Source organism: Liolophura sinensis, chromosome 1 (assembly GCF_032854445.1).
Source record: "Liolophura sinensis isolate JHLJ2023 chromosome 1, CUHK_Ljap_v2, whole genome shotgun sequence".
Lineage (NCBI taxonomy): Eukaryota > Metazoa > Mollusca > Polyplacophora > Chitonida > Chitonidae > Liolophura > Liolophura sinensis.
The window spans coordinates 39,702,263-39,724,526 of record NC_088295.1 but is presented as its reverse complement, the minus strand read 5'-3'; the positions used below and the strand labels follow the sequence as shown (position 1 = coordinate 39,724,526).

Sequence of the window (22,264 nt, the reverse complement as noted above, 5' to 3'; positions counted from 1 at the left end):
TGGGGCATGGGAGTAGGCAGGCAAACAAGAAAAAATCAATATTTGATACCAAGATTTACAGCGGACCAATTCAATATCAAAGATTAACTGCCTGCAGTTTCACGGCTGCCAAGCAGTCCAAACAAATTGTTTTGAGCTTCTTCTTTAGTACACAGAGGATTACGACTTGATGTTTGTAACAGTCGTTCAGCAATACAGCAATGCTTGTATATTAAGACAATGGTCATTTAGAGAGCATATAATTCTGTTGTTGTGTCCTATTTTCTGTTCCTCAATTAAGGTGATTTAAACACTTTTACCAAGAGGTTTAAACACTTTTACCAAGAGGACTCTTATGGTAGTTTAAATTGACCCCACGAAAAGAGCATATCATTGGCTACAATTCGGTGAACATTACAAATTTCTAGCTCTCATAGTTTTCGATTTACCGACCATTAAAGTTACATACTGTAACTAAAATCTGTTGATGTATATCTCAGAAAGCTACAAAAAATCAAACTTTATGGAACTAGCATCGCTCTACATGCCTATCAAATTTTAGAAAAATCCATCTGCCAAACTAAGTGATCCAGAAGAATTAACTTCAATACCGTAAAGATAACATCCTGCTCGAACTTTCGAGAAAAGCGACACTGTCCGAAACAGGACTGTCCGAAAAGAATTTTAGAGCGGAAACATCCGAACGAAAACAATAGGTTTCCAGACTGGATAACAATGGGCTTCCCAAGGTTTAAGCTTGGAAGCCTAAAAATGTGGACACGTATAGAGCAAAAGGTTAGGGAGCGGGTCATGGCCGAGTAGTTTGTTTGCCTCTCAATCGCAATGCCAAACCGGACATTATTTCACAAAGAAGCTATGCACCGAGTCTCACCGTATAAACTTAACAAATAATGTGGCGTATTTCGGCGGCCGATTCAACGCATGATGGACTTGAACCAGCAGCCTCAATGGTGAGAGGAGATATGGCTAAGCACTCTAGTCCGCCTTGTCATTATAGCAGTGGTCTAACTTTACGAATGTGGTATTCATCATGTTCATGAGTGAATATTTTTTCGAATGTGTACACTATGAAGCCGGAATCACGTGAAAGACGACCACAAAAACAAGGAAGAAAATCCACAACAACATAATAATAGACCGGCTGCGGCATACGACAAAACCCGACCTTGCCAAGTACAGTATGTAAGCCGATAAAATGTTTATGACAGTTTTAAATTTACACTTGACGCAGTAAAAAATGCCGCTGTGGTAAAACCGCATCTTGCATGAATCCGTCACCGTATGAGGTTAGACACGCTCACATTTTTACACCGGTAAAAACTGTCGAAGTTTTTTGTCCCACTTCTTTTAATCAAATTACCCCTGTCCATACAGACGGTGTAGGATTCACTGGTAGGTAAACCTGTATATCTTTAATCTGCATACATAGGGGATAAAAAACAGAGCGGCGACAACAGTGTGATAGTTGGCAAATGGTCGCGCGTAACCGGTGAAATACGGTCTCTTGTCCAATTACGTCAGCTAAGGTTTTATTCTAAATGTTTATGGAAATGATTACATAGTAGCCAGCTAGACACCCCCTAGCACCATGGCTTTAAGCAGTTAAAAAAAAAGTGCAGTGATGTTAACTGCAATTCATTAGACAACAGTGGTCTAGAATTACTCAAAATGCTATGAGACAGGCCTCGGGGATATTTAGTCCAGCAGAACCAAGGTTTATACAGTAGTGCAATATAGTTAAGACATACAGCACTAGAGAGAAAAACCAAAACAGTGACAACAGTGTGATAGTTGTCAAACTGCCACACGTAACCAGTGAAATACGGCCTCTTACTTCTTACCTTTGTGTAATTTAATTTAATGTAATATTAAAACTTAAGGATTTCCACAAAACATAGGACTGTGCGATAGTACACAATATAACTAGCCCTACTAGATTTCTTACAATGGCATGACATTTAATTTATGTTATGATATCGCTTGACATGTCATTTCAAGCTACGTATTTTCCCTATCAACAGCTAAGTGGCTTCCACTCTATTTACCTTTTTTGTGCTGTACTACCAGGCCACCGAACTGCCCAACCCTTTCCCTCTGCCCACAGACAAACTACAGTATTCACCGAGTCAAAAGTCCATTTATCAAAGCCATGATTAACATCTTCAGGGTTATCAGTCACAAACAAGTCTTGAATATATTACAAGCAAAGCGGGTCAGTTTTCTCGTTGTGGATTTGTCTAAGTTCAAAGAGGATTTTATGGCACTGGCCAAGGCAAACAGTGCTATAACTGGTAATCCACATATGCATTTTATTTTCTTTTTCAAAGTATTTATTTATATTTTTGTAATTCACTGGAGTTGTAGTCGTATTAAATACGTTTCTATTTCATGAGCATGGTTGTCCAGGGGATTGTCTTTTACTCAGAAATCCCCAGTCTCCCTGGCAGGAGCTACGTTGTTTATAAATACAACACTCTAACAACAACAATGTACAATAAAACTTTCAAAGACGTATGATGTTTCTACAATTGGTGTGCTACTTGGGAACATAGGCCTATAGTCACACAAATGGCGAACTGCTATGATTTTTAAAAGTTTCACATTAGAATCTGTAAACAACGTGTGATCTTCATTTGTTTGTGTATCCAAACTCTAAGCTATTTTCAGGGTGACGTCACACGCGGAAGTTCACGCGAGCTAAAAGAAACATTCGCCTATACTGTGCGGCCCAAAAAGGCATATAGCAAGGTGCGTTTATCAAATATTTATATCTGATTATCTTAAGCGTTCCCTGTTTCCCTTCAAATGCCATGATTTGTGCTTCCTCATTATTAAACTGTTAATTAAACTATCAATTGTTGTATAAAAAGACACTTCAAAAGAAACGTGGCGGTTACGCGACCCAGAGAAGGCGACATTGAGACATATTTGTTGCATATAGAACAAATGACGAACAATATCCTCCACAATGTGGAGAGAAACCCAAGAGTATATAACGTCAGATCATCAAGTATAAATAAATGATAAATCAAATAACAGTCCATACAGAAAACAGTGAAGTACCGGTAGCTGAATTGCATGAAATACATCAATATTTTTGTAAGAAAATTGACTATTTCGACAGGTTTTGCAATGATAGTATACGATAACAATAAGACTTGTAAATTTAACAGAACACAGCAGATATACACATGAAATTCGCTTAAACACAGAAATTCAGCTCCATCCCATCCTAGACTAAGATCCACACAAAGCACATATCTTAGGGCCTGAGAGTTAAACATGTCAGTTGTGACAAGCAATCCTGGGTGTGACCTGGCAGGTATCAGCAGAACTCACACACTATTCGTGTTCTACAACAGACTTGACCCTACTTTCTTGTTTCACAGGGCCACTGGAATCATTTAAACGGTCGTCTTTATTCGCGTCGAAGATTCTCGTCAATTGCTTCGTGACTTCAAATTTGTTTTAGTCCGGTTCTGATCTGAACACACGCAGCATATTCAAAGAAAAAGGCATCCTATAGTTTCTTCGATTCTATTTTAGAAGATTTATCACTTTCTGCAGCACGCATGGTAAAGCCAAACTTTATGAATACGTAGTCTCGAGGTCTACCTCCATGTATTAAGGCCTTAAAACTTCCTTCCATTTACCATTTATTATCCTCAAGATGGAAATTTACACAGCGCAAGCCTATAAATCAGTGCCTTGGTAAGGTAGCGGAAGCTATGGTCACAAATGGGACATATTTCACACCTTAATCTGTAGGCAGTCAAAAATAGCATGGCACCTCTTATCAAGCACCTCTTGATAAGAGCTGCCAAAAAGAGCACTTGATTGGTTATATCTTACAAACCCCACCTTTTCTAAATTCCGCACATACATGTAGACAGAGGAAGAACTACACTCTTGACCATTAATCTTACATCCTAAGAAAAATCCGGTTCAATAACTTAAACATATTCATTTTGGTCTGCTACGCCAAACCTGGCGGGAGACTAGCCCCATACGCGGTGCATGCGTCCATCATGACTGACACGCAGCTGTTCTACAATGTGCAACAACAGATTTTATTTTCATTTTAAAATGTATGACATAGTACAGTTATATGTCTTTATGTAGTTGAATAAAAATAATAATACACAACGAGTTACAATTGGCTAACGGAGTACTACTCAAATGAGTTTAAATCCGCTTAACTAAAACTTGGTGTTGGGAGTTGTATATAATGCGTTCATTATATCAACATAACGCTTTTTTGAAGAACCGTAATCAAAGTGCGACTGAGGAACCAGTATTTGTTTTTCGTCTGGAAACGGACTACGATTTTGAATTTTGACTGAAATTCCATGCCTAGAAATTCGATTGTCCTCCTTACATCCTTGATAACGGTTGGCTGTTTCTCTCTTACATGTTACCAGCTTCCTGCTGTATTTACTATTTATGTATATATGTATTTACTATTTATGTATATATGCATATTCTATTTATGTATATGCTATTTCTTGATAATATTTTATGATGAACTGGTTATACACGTTGTTTTAGAAATGTATCTTGCGCCTTTGAACGCCCGCTAATTCATGGTTTACGAGTAGTATGCAATTGTCAGACTCGACATGGATTTAACAGGTTGACAAAGTAGTTAATCGTTTCTGATTGGTTGTCTTATTGATTCATATTGATAGATATGGAGTCTTGCCAGATTTACATCGAGAAATTCGGCAAAAAATTCCCTATAATTACAATCTCCTGAACTGAATGCGTATATTGATGGGATTGTTTTTGATTTGTTTACTGATTACTTGTTACTGATTGCATGAAATAACAATGAATGAGTTAATTAACGGATTCAATGTTTTACTTGGTTTCTGAAAATCTATGTGACTGATGGATAGGCCGATCTGTGTGTGACTGAGGCACCAAAATGTTGTGCGGAAGTTTGCGATGCCTGTTCAGGCTGGCCGACATATGAAACTACACGTATGTGTCAAACAAAAAAACTTTTGTCGTGTAAGTTTGCCTAAGGTCTATATTTCCATTATATAATAAGAAAGAAAATAGAAAGAAAATAAAAGAAAGAAATGAGAAAAAGCCTTGTTGAAATTGACTGTACGTTAAACAAACTCTGCTATTTTTGATCGATCAGTATCTGGATATATATGTACGAGTTAATTACGAGACTGACATGTTTGAAGTAGAGGTCTACACTTAGTGGCATTCATGAACCACGTGCGTACTTTCAGTTATTAAGCTTTATATAATTCATGATAGGACATATTTAGAATATACAACAAATGGTCTGAAGACTATAGGTGAAGTCATTTCATTTATTTATTTGATACGTGTTTTACGCCGCACTCAAGAATATTTCACTTATAGGACGGCCGCCAGCATTATGGTAGGAGGAAACGGGGCAGAGCCCAGAGGAAACCCATGACCATTCGCAGGTTGCTGGAAGACCTTCCCACGTACGGCCGGAGAGGAAGCCAGCATGACCTGGACTTGAACTCACAGCATTGCGCCATGCACGCTGGCGCGCTAACCACCTCGCCCACAGAGACCCCAGTGAAGTCATATTATGGCTACTGTATAAACAGAGTCAAATATTAATACTGAATTACATGCTGACATTAGTCAGGGTAGACTACACCTTGGACCCTGCCTACCACTGTAGGCCACAAGACTGGCCACAAGACTGGCCACATAAGGCCTGGTCAATGTAGGTGACAAACCTGGCCACTAGATCAGTCGACATAACAGATAGGATGGCCATTGTAGACCACTTAACTACTTACATACCAGCAGGCTCAGCGTAACATGTACTGTAATGTCATTTGGCATTAAAACCGGTTATTTTGTATTCCCGTGTATGGTATTGGTTTTACACCAAGCACACTGTAAGAACAGAAATTAGTAATGCGGATGCTTGGATCGAAGGACAGTGATCCATTTTCAATATTCTTCACTTGGCAATTAATTAATTGGTATACTTTCCGATAAAATCGTTCAAATCTTTTATCACTAAGAAACCTGTGATCAATATTTAATTATCAGCCTATACAATGGCAAAGCTAGCCGAAATATGGAAATTACATCCAAAGCAGGATGAATTTTCATCAGTCAGTTTTGTCAAGATTCTTAGCAAAGGGTGCTGAGCAGTGTTTAACAGAGACCTGCTGTGTCTTTTATTAGAAACCTAATTTCTTGTGTGGTTTGTTGAGCGTTGTTTTAGAAACTAGCCTGAGCCGGAACATCCTTTTTGTTGGTTGGTATTCGAATGGTCTGTTCTGACACCTAGACTGACCTATTTTGTCTTCATTTCTGAAGACGTTACACAATGCATAAACAAATCACAACATAACACTATTTTACAGAGACCTGGTCTGTGTGACTTATTTTACATCTGTCTGTAAAGACTTCCTGGGGAAGATAAGAATGTGCCTTTCAAGAATATTGCAATACATGAACAAACCACAATAATCAATATAGCATGCAATCCCACAATAAATAGAACGATGGAGTATGAGTTTATGGCAGTGGTAAGAACCTGGAAACGTACGGATGTAGAGGTATTATATAATAACAGAATTACCTGTAGGAAGCCTGGTATACCAGATCTGGTAGACGAACATCGCCGTCATGTAGAGCACGGCCACGCTAAATAACCTGACCAAAAGCTGCCGGCTGGTCTTCACGCCTTTCCAGCCAGCCAACATGGTGGACCTTCGCCGGCTTTCCACTACTGCGGCACGAGATTGACGGAACACCTCCCGAAGCTGGTGGAAAGGTCACCACCGAGAATACTTCCGACCTGTGATCCTTAACCTTCGACCTTAAGTTTTAATCTCCGATATACAATGTGACGTCGTATCACCTCTTCATGGGAGCTCGTCCCGGTGCTCATATAAAGGCGTCTTTCCTTCGCTATGTGGGGTAAGGTGAATATATAAGAAATCAGAGCACTAACTAATACCGCAGCAACTCGGTGTCATTGTAGAACCTCGGGTAAATACATCAAGAATCTGCTAATGTCCAAATAAATACACCACAGCCATCCTCAGTGTTGTTAAGTACGTAAGACCTGACTCGGGCCGCGCCACTGTCATAGTCAAGTACTCATGTGGACAGTCCCGCATGGTGATCCCGTGCTAACACCATCCACACAGTCGGTCCCGCCCCCTTCAGCCGAGGTACATTATCAGCTTACTGCCAGGCCAATGACACTTCCTGAAAAAGCATACACAATAATAATAAACATTTTGTCAAAGTCAGGCCGCTTTAAGACGTGTTTTAATCTGACTTATCGCACAGTCGGCACACACATGGCAAATACTCGTATCTAAATCATACCGGTGCTCGAGTTTACAGAAATAGGCTTTTGCTTACATCTCGCCTAATACCCATAACGGTCGTCCATGATGAACAAGAGATCCTTCGTGTAATATGACTTGGAACTCCATAACCTTAATAAGGGGCTATTTTGTAATTTGTTGACTCTCAAGTATTAATCCAACCAAGCTCAAACAAAGGAACAGAAAATCTACCTATGGTTAATCGAGTCTCAAAATAATAATTTGACAACATGTTTACAACGCGAAGAGTTGTAAAGTTGAGGTTGTTGCACGTTGTTTGTTCCGCTTCTCAAATGTTCTTTCTGCAAGGCAAATTTTTCAGTGAACTGACATTATATACCCTTTTCCACGATATGTAGACACCCACCCTAGCTCTACTCTTCACCGCTATATACATGTTATGGATATGGATTTTGGTTCTTGGTTGAATGTTAATGAGAGATTTGGTGGGATATGTCATGAGATTGACCTGCATGGTGTTGGAAGTATATCTGATTATCAGGGCCCGGTTGTTCAAAACTATTCGAAGACTTAATACCAGATTTAACTTTAAGCCAAGTCCTCAATTCTGTACTTAGCCCAAAAATAATTGCATAACAGTATATTAAATATGAACTAAGCCTGCTGCTGTTATACTGTAGACTTTGTTCAGCTGTATTGGTTGCTGAATTGGTTTAAAAATCTGAATTATAAAATTGATTGAATACCAGTTTTAGCTAATACATTTTCGAACATCTGGGCCAAGTAACTGACATTAATCACTTCTTTATACGCAAATCTCTGATGCCGCTTCAAAATCTACATGACGTCATTTATAAAAGGAATTTTTGTCGCGATTTCATGACAGTTCCAAAATTCAAGTAAAGTCGGTACTCCTATACCTGCATAAACCAGGATTGTGCTCGTGGACCAAAAGTCCTCGAGGCCTAGTACCTTTGCACAGTTTTTATATAAATGTTAAGTATGATAAAAACACAGCATTTTGAGTAATTCTTGACCAAGGTATGACATCTAATAAATCGCTATGATTATCACACGACTTTGTTCAACATACTTCAGCGTAGTTCATGGTATAAGTTTCTACTTTTTGAAGCATTTACATGGGGGGACTTCGTGGCTCAGTTGGTTAGCGCGCTAGCACAGCGCAATGACCCAGGAGCCTCTCACCAATGCGGTCGCTGTGAGTTATAGTCCAGCTCATGCTGGCTTCCTCTCCGGCTATAAGTGGGAAGGTCTGCCATCAACCTGCGGATGGTCGTGGGTTTCACCCGGGCTGTGCCCGGTTTCCTCCCACCATAATGCTGGCCACCGTCGTACAAGTGAAATATTCTTGAGTACGGCGTAAAACACAAATCAAACAAATAAATGAACAGATAGAATAAAACCATAACTAAAGTTAACTTCGGCAAACTGAATGTGACCATCCGTAAATTTATATCAGATCGTCGTTCCTGCTGTATTTTTACAATCCATGCAGTAGTCTTTTAAATCAGTAAAAAAAATCAGTAGACGATATTCGTATAAGGAATGTCAACATCAGCACCGGAATAGACTACAATAAATCGCTCCAGTTCAACCCTTTGATTTTCATTTCAACGCATTTGTAAGTACAATTTGAACGCGTTAAAGGTTCAATTAAAATTATCATGTCGAAAAGGAAATGTGAATTTTTGCCACTATTTTATGAATATGATCATTGGGCTGTGTTGTGGTTGCAAAAAGCTAAAAAAGTGTACTGTTTTTGTAAGCGTTACTGCAGGCAACAACGGGAATGCTCACGACTGTTACCTGCATGTAAACACTGAACATGGGCATACGTGCTGGTATTCATTTACATTACACTGCGAAAGCACAATGTTCCGCCGTTGTTTTTGCGAAACTCACAAACCGTAACGTGATATAAGGCGTTATAGCTTGGTGGGGATATTTTGGGACCAGGTATTATTTGATTGGTGTTTCAAACCCTGCTCAAGAACATTTGTTTTATACAACGGCAGCCACCATTATAGTTAGAGGAAACCGGGCAGAAGCCGGGGAAGCCCATGACCATCCGCAGGTTGCTGCGAGAACTTCCCACGTACAGCCGGAGAGGAAGCCAGTATGATCTAGTCGTGAACTCACATTGTGCCGCGCTGGCGTGCTAACCACCTCGGCCGCGGAGGCCCCGGTATATGATTATGTACTTGCTAGTGCGACACCGTATCAATTCCACATCACAAGAAAAGTGGCTATCATAATATTGTTGGAATTATGTACTATGTGTACAACACTGTTGAGTATAATTGGGGCAGCTCTGATGATGCAAGGTTTACTTTGGTCTCGGGAGACATCCCGAGGTCACGAGATGGTCGTTACTAATTTTTGAAAATATTATCTGCATGAATAGCAGTCCAGAAAAATGCTCTAAATTTGCTAAATAAATAAATAGGTTAAAAAACAAATGATGCAATCTGAGATAAAATGTATTTTCTTCCATCATGCATTTTTTTTTAAATTCCAAAAATTAGAAAGGATCTCCGGTCCAACTATTCGAGGATAATGTTTTAGTCGACACGATCTACGTTGTTTTGTTCCTTTCTTCTTCAAATAGACATTCTCTTTCAAGCTCTTATTTGTGTTTTATGTACAGTCAGACGCTCGCATTCATTATGCATGCGCGAAGGTCTTAAATCAGAGCACAAGTGGGAATACCTATATATGCCTGACCTCGGTCTGAATTCATGATAAATGCTGGCCACCAGTCTATGTTGTATTCTGTCAATTGGCCTACAACATGACCTTATTAAATCAGAGACCTTCGTCAGGTACATGACAAACATTTTGACTTCAAGCGGCGGTTGAATTAGCGAGAGCTGGATTCGAACATGGGACTTCATTGGTACAGAGCCTGCTAGTTGCAGCGAGCCAACGCTTTAAACATCTGTGCCAGTGAGGTCCCTGGGGTATTTGAACCTGTGACTTCTCTATAGTGCAAGGTTGGTGGAGTACCGGTGGAGGCTGCATTATGCGGATGAAGGTATTTCAAGTACATTAAAACTCTTGAATTTTTCATACAAGAACAGTAAGACACCGGGAATTTGGACATTGATGTCTCGAAGTTTTAACGCCTATTCAGGAAATCTGAACGATCTGGACACTTAAACCAGCGTGTCAAAGGGTTTAATCCGAGTTGAGATTAAGACAATTACACGGGCAAGTAGGTAATGAAGTTTAAGTCCGCAGGTTTTAGACATGTGCAGGATGTTACACAAAACCAGTTCTAGAGGTATATAGTCTGGAAAATTGTTATGCAAAATCCAAACCTTAATTCTCACACACTGAATTCAGTCACACCTAAGATTTTAACAGAAGAAGTTGTAACTTCCTTGTTGGCGTTCAGCAAGAAGGGGATAGTGCAACGACTGGTTTCACCCGTATCAGTGTAATGGCTCGGGCGGGGCAGCTTACTTGCCTTCGGTAAGTCGTCTCAGTGAAGCAGCACTAGATAAAAGAGCGGTGGAAATCCGTCCTGCAAAAAGGAGGCACATCACATACACCCTTAGGATTCCTTCGTCGTCATATGACTGAAAAATTGTTGAGTACGACGTTAAACCCCAAGCACTCACTCACTCACTCACTCAGAGGGTAACATGCATGCAACTACATAGTCCACATACAAAGCCGTGTGTTTTTGCGCAGATATAATGACAAAACAGTAACACTCAGATGTGTCATTATCTCTGCATACCTTTGCTCACCAACAAGACACCGCTTGTCGTGTTTATTTATCTGTCAATACGTCTACACACTCCTCTAATCTCTAAGGCTGTGGTCAGGCAAATTAGTCACGATAAAAAGATAATACTTGTGTGATGGGGAGTCACACTGACACCGCTAATAATGTGTTCAGCTATGTACAGTTCCACGGTATGGTGACATCTTATCAGTAAGAGAAACAGCTTTATTTGGCTTTCAAATAAGTTTTCAACGTTACGCTGGGGTGTGGCCGAATTCTTTTTTATAAATTTCACCTGTAGGTTAAAAGGGAAGTCCCAAACATATTGTCTGATTATTGAACAGTCGTCGATTATCACGATTCGTGAAGGCTTGGGGGTATTTGAAGGTGCAGTGTTGGATTGTGAGCTCTATTGTATACAATATACAGCAAAAGGGGCCACGGACCATCGAATATAACAGACACCAAAAAGAATGGTCATACTTGTTTGAATCCAAAAAAAGGAAATGTCTTCCTCTACATGCCTATATATATCACCCTTGCCTCTGACGACCACGTGTAATAATAATGATATTGCACACACATGCAGTTAGATCCTTGTGAAATTAATACAGGTTTACCGTTACACATACAGTCTCTACATTTTGTCCTTGCACCTGGTTGAGTGTGAACATGGTCCAATGAGAGAATAGGGCTTTGTCAACTATAGTGTAAATGTAACATTAAATTTAGAACGAAGTCTTTTCAACCACAACCAACACTCTCTGGTTGCTCGCATTCCATGGAAGAACCGGGTTTATTAACTGGTGTAAATATAGGGTTAAATTTGACACGAAATCTTCTAAGACAGTAAATATACTGAGTATATATATATATATATATATATATATATATATATATATATATATATATATATATATATATATATATATATATATATATATATGCGTACCGATAAGTTATGTATGACATATACAATTGTTATATCAGCTATAACTTCATGCCGATCACTCCAAGCAGGTGCATGGCTGTAAAGCCTAAGATGTCTCATGAAAATACATATATTCTGAGGCTAGATAAATGAGAAGCTTCATATACAGAAGAACTCGCGACAAGTACAGCGAGCGAATAACAAGGCAGGAAATCTTATCCCACATTTTTTCATGCACAGTGATACAAGCGCGCAGGCTAAAATGTTTTAAGGCCCACTAAATACGTATTTAAATTCACACGAAACCTGTACTGCTTCCACGTGAAATGTGTAGTCATATGTCGTATGTCATGGTCCAATGAGAGAATAGGGCTTTGTCAACTATAGTGTAAATGTAACATTAAATTTAGAACGAAGCCTTTTCAAACCACAACCAACACTCTCTGGTTGCTCGCATTCCATGGAAGAACCGGGTTTATTAACTGGTGTAAAATATAGGGTTAAATTTGACACGAAATCTTCTAAGACAGTAAATATACTGAGTGGTTGTTTGTGTTCGATGTAAAAACAAGGTACATAATTACTGCAAATGTACGGTTAAATTTAATATGAAAGCTTCTATGACAGTAAATATACTGTGTGACTGTTTGGGTTCGATGTAAGAACTGGGTTTATAATGTAAGAACTACTGTAAATGTACGGATAAATTTAACAAGAAATCTTCTAAAGCACAATAAATGCTACGTGATTGTTGTAGTTCGATGGAAGAACAAAATTAATCAACCGTTCTTTAAATGTTATATCACATTTTGGACGAAACTTTTCCGCAGCACAGGAAACGTGTGATTATGTGGGTCCGATGGGAACTTCTAACGATATTTTTTATATATATAAAAGTAGTAAGTAAAGGAAAGTAGTTTTATATATATACCGATCGGGTATATAGAGGGGTTTGTTTCTAACAGACTGCCCGTTTTATAGGCATATATACAGTGATGTTCCTGGATACTGTTATTACGCCACCATACGCCGACACGCATAGTTAAAAGCCATGGACAACAAGCAAGCGATTAGCAGGACTCACGCATGGTAGAAGCCAGAAGTCACGAAGACAGTGGAAGATCGAGACACAAGCACAATCACGTCCTGTATCGATCTGTTATTGCTCATTTCATGCCTGAACTGAAAGAGCGGGGCATCAAAGAGCACATGCATCCGAGAGAACACCCGTATAGCTTAGAAGGGTGAACCATGATCAGTTAGAGAGAAAACTAGACGGATTTCTGATCAAGGACTATCGATAGCACACGAAGACATTTAAGGGTAACAAGGGTAAGGTAAGGGTATTTAACCACAGGATGTCTCATACCCAAATTCTGTACTTACCTAACACTTCTTGAATCTGCCTGTGGTTTGTATCCTATATACTTTTACCAGCTAGCACATATTCGTTACGACATGACTCAGATCTACCCTTCCCACTGGTGTTCACGATAACTGACACAAATGGCGTCTCAGGTATCAGCCGGACCAGCCTTCACCACGGACGTATGCTGCAAATCGATAATACTAGAAAGTTTCCGGTCACACCTGAATGAACATATATGTACCGAGCTGCCTAAGAATGGTGACTAAAGACGGAAAGCGGAGGAAATGTCCTCCGAGCATTAGATTCTATTGTCACCGTTCATTGTCGTCTTTCTAAGCAAACCAGCGGAAGATTTACATAGTCTGTTGTAGCCTGACTTTATGCACTTTTGAGCGTTCTTTTCGTGAAGGACGGGGGTACACTATTAAAAGCGGTAATTTACATATTTAGTGCTTGACCCTTCCGTGGGTTAGTATCCCGTTTCCACTCTGATTCTGTACGGTTATTTGCTTGTTCCAGGTATTTACAAAATGGTATGCGTACCGATTTTCGATAAATAAACAGGTGGCCAGACGTGTTAATTGACTGACACGATGTTTTTTTGTCGTACTTTTTTTTTATCCCGCACGTAATCATTTCGTTAAGAAACATCCTCTGGTACTTTTGATGATTCACCATTATTATTTATTAGATTAATTTACGCGTCAAGTTACCGCACAAAATCTGTGATACAACTATTCCTGCAGACTACAGGCACGTCGATGTGCTTTGCTAGATGTATGCAGCACAATGGTTCAATCTGGGTTTCTTCAATGTTCAATGACCAAATGGAAAGTCACAGAGAAGTCACTATTGATTTATTGACCATTTTGCGGCGACAATTTACTATTGATGTGTCCATTTTGAATTACCCAACATGCACATGTCGAGACAAGTTGACGATTAAGGGCGATTTCACAAAGTACTATTTGGCAATAACAATAAGTGTAATAAAAATGACTATAGGATAAATAAGGGTGAATCTGGTCTGAGTAAATTCGGGATGGACTAACTGACGTTATAACCGAAACCAGACTGTGTATGATGAGGGCTACAGGGATAGCCCGTAGCGTCATCAGCCCTGGGAAGCAATTATAGGCCTACAGCCTGTAGGGGAAAGGCTTCAAATGCGTTCAGACCAATGTTTGAGTACGGACAGACACATTCTGATTATCCCAACTTTTTCTTCCACTGACCACATCTGTTATGCTTACCGTTATACAACAACGTGAGTATACAGGTGAACGTATAACACATCACACAGTGTATATAAATAAATAAATAAATAAATAGACGGTGGACCACCATAATAAAGCTAGGCTGTGCAGTTACCCATGACATGTGCCTCATGCCATCCTAGCACAATAATGAAATATTCCCAGCTAGTGCTGGCTTTGTTTACCTTACATCACGGTAGCGCAGCAATGAGATACTCACAGTCTGGCAGCGGCGACATTTGCGGATGACGATATATCGGTCAAATTCTCTCATTTTTTTGATCAAATGTAAATCTTGAACAGAATAGCTTACCCAGACAAGATAACAGATAGTTATGATAACAATGACAGGTTGCTTGCACACTACCATGAGCTTATCTCCGCAGATATATTAACAGTCATGTCATTCACAGTATATACAAATCGTCGCTGACGATATTACAACGGACATACCATGCTGAGATACAGCGGCTTCCGAGCGCGCAAACTATTCATGCTGATAAATATTGAGACGTGATCAGTCGTGCCGACGACAATGACACATAATACATGTAAGTACTGGCCGATGGAGGGTAATGGCGTCCGAACACTGTGACCAGATTTTACGCTTACCTGACATTACAACTGTCTGATGTTTGTATCCTCCACAGGAGTTCTCACAACACACACGATACAGCATGGAGCAATATTCAACACATATCTACCCGTTTACAGGTAACAGTTGAAACTAAACTGCTCTGTCAGTTATCAGTCAAGCAGCCTACATCGATCGTAGCACAATGTTTCTTGTCACGGATCGGTGGATACAGTTGTTACAGATGGACAGCAAATTGTGACTACGGCCAGTGAACTGTCGTACATGCGTTACTAATGAATGGTGAAGACTTATTTATTCATTTCATTGTTGCTTATTGCATTTATTTATTTAAAATGTATTTATTTGGTTGTTGTTTAACGTCTTTATTTATCTATTTATTTATTTATTTATATATTTATTTATTTATTATTCCATCATTGTTTAACACCATAGACCTACCTAAGAATTTTACGAATTTTTCCTTTAATAAACGATGACGGTCAGGAAACCACTGTGCCCGTCAAAATCTACCGACCTTTGGCAAGTTACTTGTAGCCTAAACTTTGTCACGTCTGCAGCTATCACAACTAAGTGAACTGGTGTTAGGGATGCTGCCCGCGTTCTTTTGACTTGGCACCACAATTCCTGTTTGGACAGTACCCTGGTTACTTTATGGGTTACTCTACTTGCAGTGCAATTTGCCTGTCAATGATGTCTGATTTGACTTTTAACTGATACTGACTGGCAACACGCCATGTAACACCATGGGTGGCTGCCTTGGGGATCAGGAATGGTCTTTACAGCAGGTCTTTACAATGGTATTAGCAGGTTCGACTCTTACATCACAGAGACCAATGCCAGCAAGCCAATCCACCTTCCTACCCATATGCGTGTAGCCTTATTACATCTTGGTGTAATGTCCCCAATTTGGAAAGTATTTCATGAGACCTACCAATCAACCGTATATACCATAGCACTTAAGCATATTTGCAAAGTACCGGCCCGGATAGCACAGTTGGTAGACCGCTTCGGGAGCGGTAGATCCACGATTAATCCTGGGTCGAGTCACACCTAAGACTTTAAAAGAAGCTGTAACTTCCTCTCTTGGCGTTCAGCAAGAAGGGGATAGTGCAACGGCTGGTTGACTCGTATCAGTATAATGCGGGGCGGCTTACTTGCCTTCGGTAAGTCGTCTCAGTGATGCAGCACTAGATGAAAGAGCGGTGGAAATTCGTCCTGCGACAAGGAGGCACATTACATACACCATAAGGATTCCTTCGTCTCATATGACTGAAAAATTGTTGAGTACGACGTTAAGCCCCAAGCACTCACTATTTGCAGTCATTATTTCTGTCGTATTTGTGAGCTCTACACGCACACTCCAACACGTAATTTATAATGTCGGGGACATTTAAGTCAATTTTTTCAATTTAAAATCAATTCAAATCATTTAATCAGTTCTTGGCCTCACTTATAAGTAGAAAGAAACAGTCGGAAAATCAATAGAAGATCAAGGTGCAATTAGGATATTTCAACAATCTTTAAAGTCTAGGCGTCGCAAGGCCAATTTTCAAAACAACGTTCAACACAAACCCCAAAAGAAACAAGGCAGTAGATAAGGTAAGAATTTAAAACAAATTCATGCAAAGAGAAGAACTCAATAGTTTTCAACAATGACTGAAGAACGCAAGGAATGTTGTATGCGAATGCATTAGTATCCAGACAGTGTACCATGCTAGTTCATAAGATGTTGTTAATCAAAATATGTATTTCAGTTGCACTTTGATTATATCTGTTCATCTATCCAACGGGGGGATCCAACTGTGAAAAATGACTACACAACCCGTGGCTCCGAGTTAAGTGGAATTAGGCACAATTCTAAAGGGGATGTGTTTAGTCAATGTCTGTGTACTGTGCGAAATAAGAGTTATTACAACAGTACCATCCTCCAAACCATGGCATTGGCGTCGTGTTTGAGGTCACACTGGAGTGGAATGCGGTGCACCCTGGGAAACCAAGGCTTAACGAAATCTGACCAAATGCACAGGGTCCAATTGTTCAAAACGTGTTTAAGACTTAACACCAGATTTAATTTTAAGCCAAGTCTTCACTTTTGCATTTAGCCATAAAAAAAACCATGTGTAACCTTTATATCAAATATGAACAAATACTGCTGCTATTGTACTCTGTCTTTGGGGAACTGCGTTGGCTGCAGAGTTTGGCGAAAAAATTTAAATATAAAACATGACTTAATACCAGTATTAGCTCATACACTATCGAAAAACTGGGCCCTGATGCATATGCCATCTCCCAAAAGTGGAGCCTCATCCCGGGCCGAGCGTCCCAACCCCTTCCCCCAACCTGCAACCGCCACTATAGTTATCGACAAGCCGATATGTGACAGAGATCTTGTGCAAGGAAGTTATATCAGGGACCTTATTCACACTTCTCTTAACCTTTCTGTCCACCTGTACTTCAATTAGGTATATATGTCTTACCCGCAGAGACTAAAACAAAATATATTCTAGTGTCCCTTATAAATTCTTATGATAAATGTTAAAAGTATAGATATGCTCGAGTAGCGAACTAGTATTCTTGGCGGTAGTGAGGTCAAGAATGGAGCATGGAGCATAGATGTGTATGATATCTCTGATGTGTGTTAGTGAACATGGACTGAGGGTGAGTTTGATATGATTATTGTCAGATGTGCTAGCGAGCATGGACTGAGGATGAGTTTGATATGATTACCGTCAGATGTATTAGCGAACGTGGGCTGAGGGTGAGTTTGATATGTTAACTGTGATGTGTATTAGCGAACATGGACTGAGGATGAGTTTGATATGTTAACTGTGATGTGTATTAGCGAACATGGACTGAGGATGAGTTTGATATGATTACCGTCAGATGTGTTAGCGAACATGGACTGAGGATGAGTTTGATATGATTACCGTCAGATGTATTAGCGAACGTGGGCTGAGGGTGAGTTTGATATGATTACCGTCAGATGTGTTAGCGAATGTAGACTGAGGGTGAGTTTGATATGATTACCGTCAGATGTGTTAGCGAACATGGACTGAGGGTGAGTTTGATATGATTACCGTCAGATGTGTTAGCGAACATGGACTGAGGGTGAGTTTGATATGATTATTGTCAGGTGTGTTAGCGAGCTTGGGCTGAGGGTGAGTTTGATATGATTACCGTCAGATGTGTTAGCGAATGTAGACTGAGGGTGAGTTGGATATGATTACCGTCAGATGTGTTAGCGAACGTGGGCTGAGGGTGAGTTTGATATGATTACCGTCAGATGTGTTAAGGAACGTAGATTGAGGGTGAGTTGGATATGATTACCGTCAGATGTGTTGGCGAACGTGGGCTGAGGGTGAGTCGGATATGATTACCGCCAGATGTATTAGCGAACGTGGATTGAGGGTGAGTTTGATATGATTACCGTCAGATGTGTTAGCGAACGTGGACTGAGGGTGAGTTGGATATGATTACCGTCAGATGTGTTAGCGAACATGGACTGAGGGTGAGCTTGATAGGATTATTGTGAGGTGTGCTAGCGAGCTTGGGCTGAGGGTGAGTTTGATATGATTATTGTCAGATGTGTTAGCGAACGTAGACTGAGGGTGAGTTGGATATGATTACCGCCAGATGTGTTAGCGAACGTGGGCTGAGGGTGAGTTTGATATGATTACCGTCAGATGTGTTAGCGAACGTAGACTGAGGGTGAGTTGGATATGATTACCGTCAGATGCGTTAGCGAACGTAGACTGAGGGTGAGTTTGATATGATTACCGCCAGATGTGTTAGCGAACGTGGACTGAGGGTTAGTTGGATATGATTACCGCCAGATGTATTAGCGAACGTGAACTGAGGATGAGTGTGATGGGATTACCGCCAGATGTGTTAGCGAACGTGGGCTGAGGATGAGTTTGATATGATTACCGTCAGATGTGTTAGCGAACGTGGGCTGAGGGTGAGTTTGATATGATTACCGTCAGATGTGTTAGCGAACGTAGACTGAGGGTGAGTTGGATATGATTACCGTCAGGTGTGCTAGCGAGCATGGGCTGAGGGTGAGTTTGATATGATTACCGTCAGATGTATTAGCGAATATGGACTGAGGGTGAGTTGGATATGATTACCGTCAGATGTGTTAGCGAAAGTGGATTGAGGGTGAGTTGGATATGATTACCGTCAGATGTGTTAGCGAACATGGACTGAGGGTGAGTTTGATATGATTACCGTCAGATGTATAAGCGAACGTGGGCTGAGGGTGAGTTGGATATGATTACCGTCAGATGTATTAGCGAACGTGGATTGAGGGTGAGTTGGATATGATTACCGTCAGATGTGTTAGCGAACGTGGACTGAGGGTGAGTTGGATATGATTACCGTCAGATGTGTTAGCGAACATGGACTGAGGATGAGTTTGATATGATTATTGACAGGTGTGCTAGCGAGCTTGGGCTGAGGGTGAGTTTGATATGATTACCGTCAGATGTGTTAGCGAACATAGACTGAGGGTGAGTTGGATATGATTACCGTCAGATGAGTTAGCGAACGTGGGCTGAGGGTGAGTTGGATATGATTACCGCCAGATGTATTAGCGAACGTGAACTGAGGATTAGTGTGATGGGATTACCGCCAGATGTGCTAGCGAACGTGGACTGAGGATGAGTTTGATATGATTACCGTCAGATGTGTTAGCGAACGTGGGCTTAGGGTGAGTTTGATATGATTATTGTCAGATTTGTTAGCGAACGTGGGCTGAAGGTGAGTTGGATGTGATTACCGTCAGATGTGTTAGCGAACGTAGACTGAGGGTGAGTTTGATATGATTACCGTCAGATGTGTTAGCCAACGTGGACTGAGGGTGAGTTTGATATGATTACCGTCAGATGTGTTAGCGAACGTGGGCTGAGGATGAGGTTGATATGATTACCGTCAGATGTGTTAGCGAACGTGGGCTAAGGGTGAGTTTGATATGATTACCGTCAGATGTGTAAGCGAGCATGGGCTGAGGGTGAGTTTTTTTTTATCGCTAGGGAGCCCACAGGCAAGTAAAGATTTATTTATTCATTTATTTGATTGGTGTTTTAAGCCGTGCTCAAGAATATTTCACAGCTCGGGGCACAGCCCGGGGAAACCCACGACCGTCCGCAGGTTGCTGAAAGACCTTCCCACCTACGGCCGGAGAGGAAGCCAGCATGAACTACAGGTCATCAGAAGCTGAACAATAATTTATCAGCCAACGCTGAAGTAAATTAATTAAGTGGGTTAATTGTATTCTTTCTATGAGTTACGTTATAATGCAAACTATGGTAAGGACAAATGAATCAAGCACGTATCTGACTTGTAAATACATTGGCCAGCCTGAAAATACTTCTGTTATTTTCAGGCAGATATTTATACCCCCACCATTGAACAAACTTACTGCAACGTGTATCTTTTCACAGGCTCAACTACTTAAGGCACTGGGTGAAGTTTACATAACTTTCTTTTAAAAATAGACATGACTTCCTTGTAAGTCCCCCCTGACGAGAAGCAGAATAACTGACGTAGTAACACTTACATTCATCCATGCGATATTTCAACGAAAACTATTTTGTACTTAATCCTCCTATCAGTGACCATCCGTCTCGATGACAACACAGCATTTTGAGCAAGTCTAGTCTTAATAAATTATAAATAACATCAAGCACTGCGTATTTTTACCTAATTTTTCTTTAGCCATGCGATTGGAGCGTCTTAGTTCCTACTTGTAAGCATTAACACAAGTAGTTAGAATATAACTCTTGTAAGGTAAACTGACAAAGAGCCGGATTTCACAGGTTGGATTTGGTATCTCACTGTTGTCGTTGATCCGGTTTACTTTTTATTCTGTAATCTCTGAATCTGTCCTGATGTGACCTAGCCCGGTATCGTATAAGCCTTCATGTAATGCAGGTTATAGCCATACTGTATATCAGTAATCTAATCGGCGCAGGCCTGTTTGCTTTATTCTTATATTATCCGTGTATATCCATATATTATAAAGACAATTCGCGGTTACGCCATCATTCGAGTCTCTTAAGTAATAGTTACAAAGGTCGGAATAGACACAAATGCCGCAAATGCGTACTGTATAAGGCCTATAGGCCTGTAGGTATGTACACCCATGTAAACACAGTGGTCCTGTACTTGACGATACCTTCGCTCCAATATGATACGAAAGTCAAGCAGGACTACAGACAGACCACAATAGATTTCGGCTACATTATCCACACTTACCTTTAATCTTGCTCACTTCTGTGCTCGGCATAGCTCGATTCTAAATGGTCAGCCTAACTATTAAATGTGAACGACAACCAGCTGGTTGTGAAAGTAAGATAGTGTTGTAAAGTCCAAGGTCGAAAAAAACCTCTTTTTGTACAACCAGGTTCAACAGTACAGGGAAAGAACAAAAAATGATACGCTGCAGGCGAGAGTATCAGCCAATCACTTCACACTCTACCGCTGTAGGAAACGGAAGCTCTATCGTCACCATAGTAACCGCGTGCATTTAATTTTCATGAGTCGTTCTACAAGGACGCACGTTGCATACACTGTGTTCACTGTTACAGTGGAGTGTTGTATAAGCTGGGAGGGCAGTGATCACGTCGAGGCTAGTATAGCAAAGCTGTGTAGGTCTAAAAGCCTAAGCGTTCAGACAAACATCTGACATCCACACAAAATTTATAGCACTACTGGCGTTCTCGATTACCCAACTATAAAGCTGAAAGTATCTCGACACGCAGTCTCAGTGGCTACCTTAGTTGAAGATAACTAAATACTTATACATATGTATTCAGGTTTGCTTGGGTAATCGGGGAAGTTAGATGTCAGTAAAATAGATGTTCATCTTACGCATGTTATTGTTACCTCTATAAGCTTACTTAACATCCTTGTATATTGAAATGGTTTGAAATGTCAGTTGCGGTTGCTCCAGTGAATGCTCAGTGCCTTGTCCAGCCAAGGATACCTTTTTGTTATACAAGTCATCACTCTTATGTTTAAAGAAATGAAATGTACACGTT

General features: G+C 40.4%; 1 protein-coding gene across 4 annotated transcripts in view; it reads right to left on the bottom strand.

Moving 5' to 3' along the window:
• Positions 1 to 22,264, bottom strand: part of LOC135481957 (alpha-1,6-mannosyl-glycoprotein 4-beta-N-acetylglucosaminyltransferase-like) — a 60,148-nt gene that overhangs the window by 21,566 nt on the left and 16,318 nt on the right. The window contains exons 1-2 of one of the 4 annotated variants that reach the window (XM_064761751.1): positions 21,480 to 21,537; positions 6,596 to 7,230 (exon numbers count right to left, since the gene is read on the bottom strand). In XM_064761751.1, the coding sequence (XP_064617821.1) occupies positions 6,596 to 6,719 (124 nt within the window). In that variant the 5' untranslated portion in view covers positions 6,720 to 7,230; positions 21,480 to 21,537. Of the gene's footprint in view, positions 1 to 6,595; positions 7,231 to 13,387; positions 13,742 to 20,781; positions 20,855 to 21,479; positions 21,538 to 22,264 lie in introns of those variants that run through there. The other 3 variants (XM_064761752.1, XM_064761749.1, XM_064761750.1) reach the window with 3 other exon arrangements.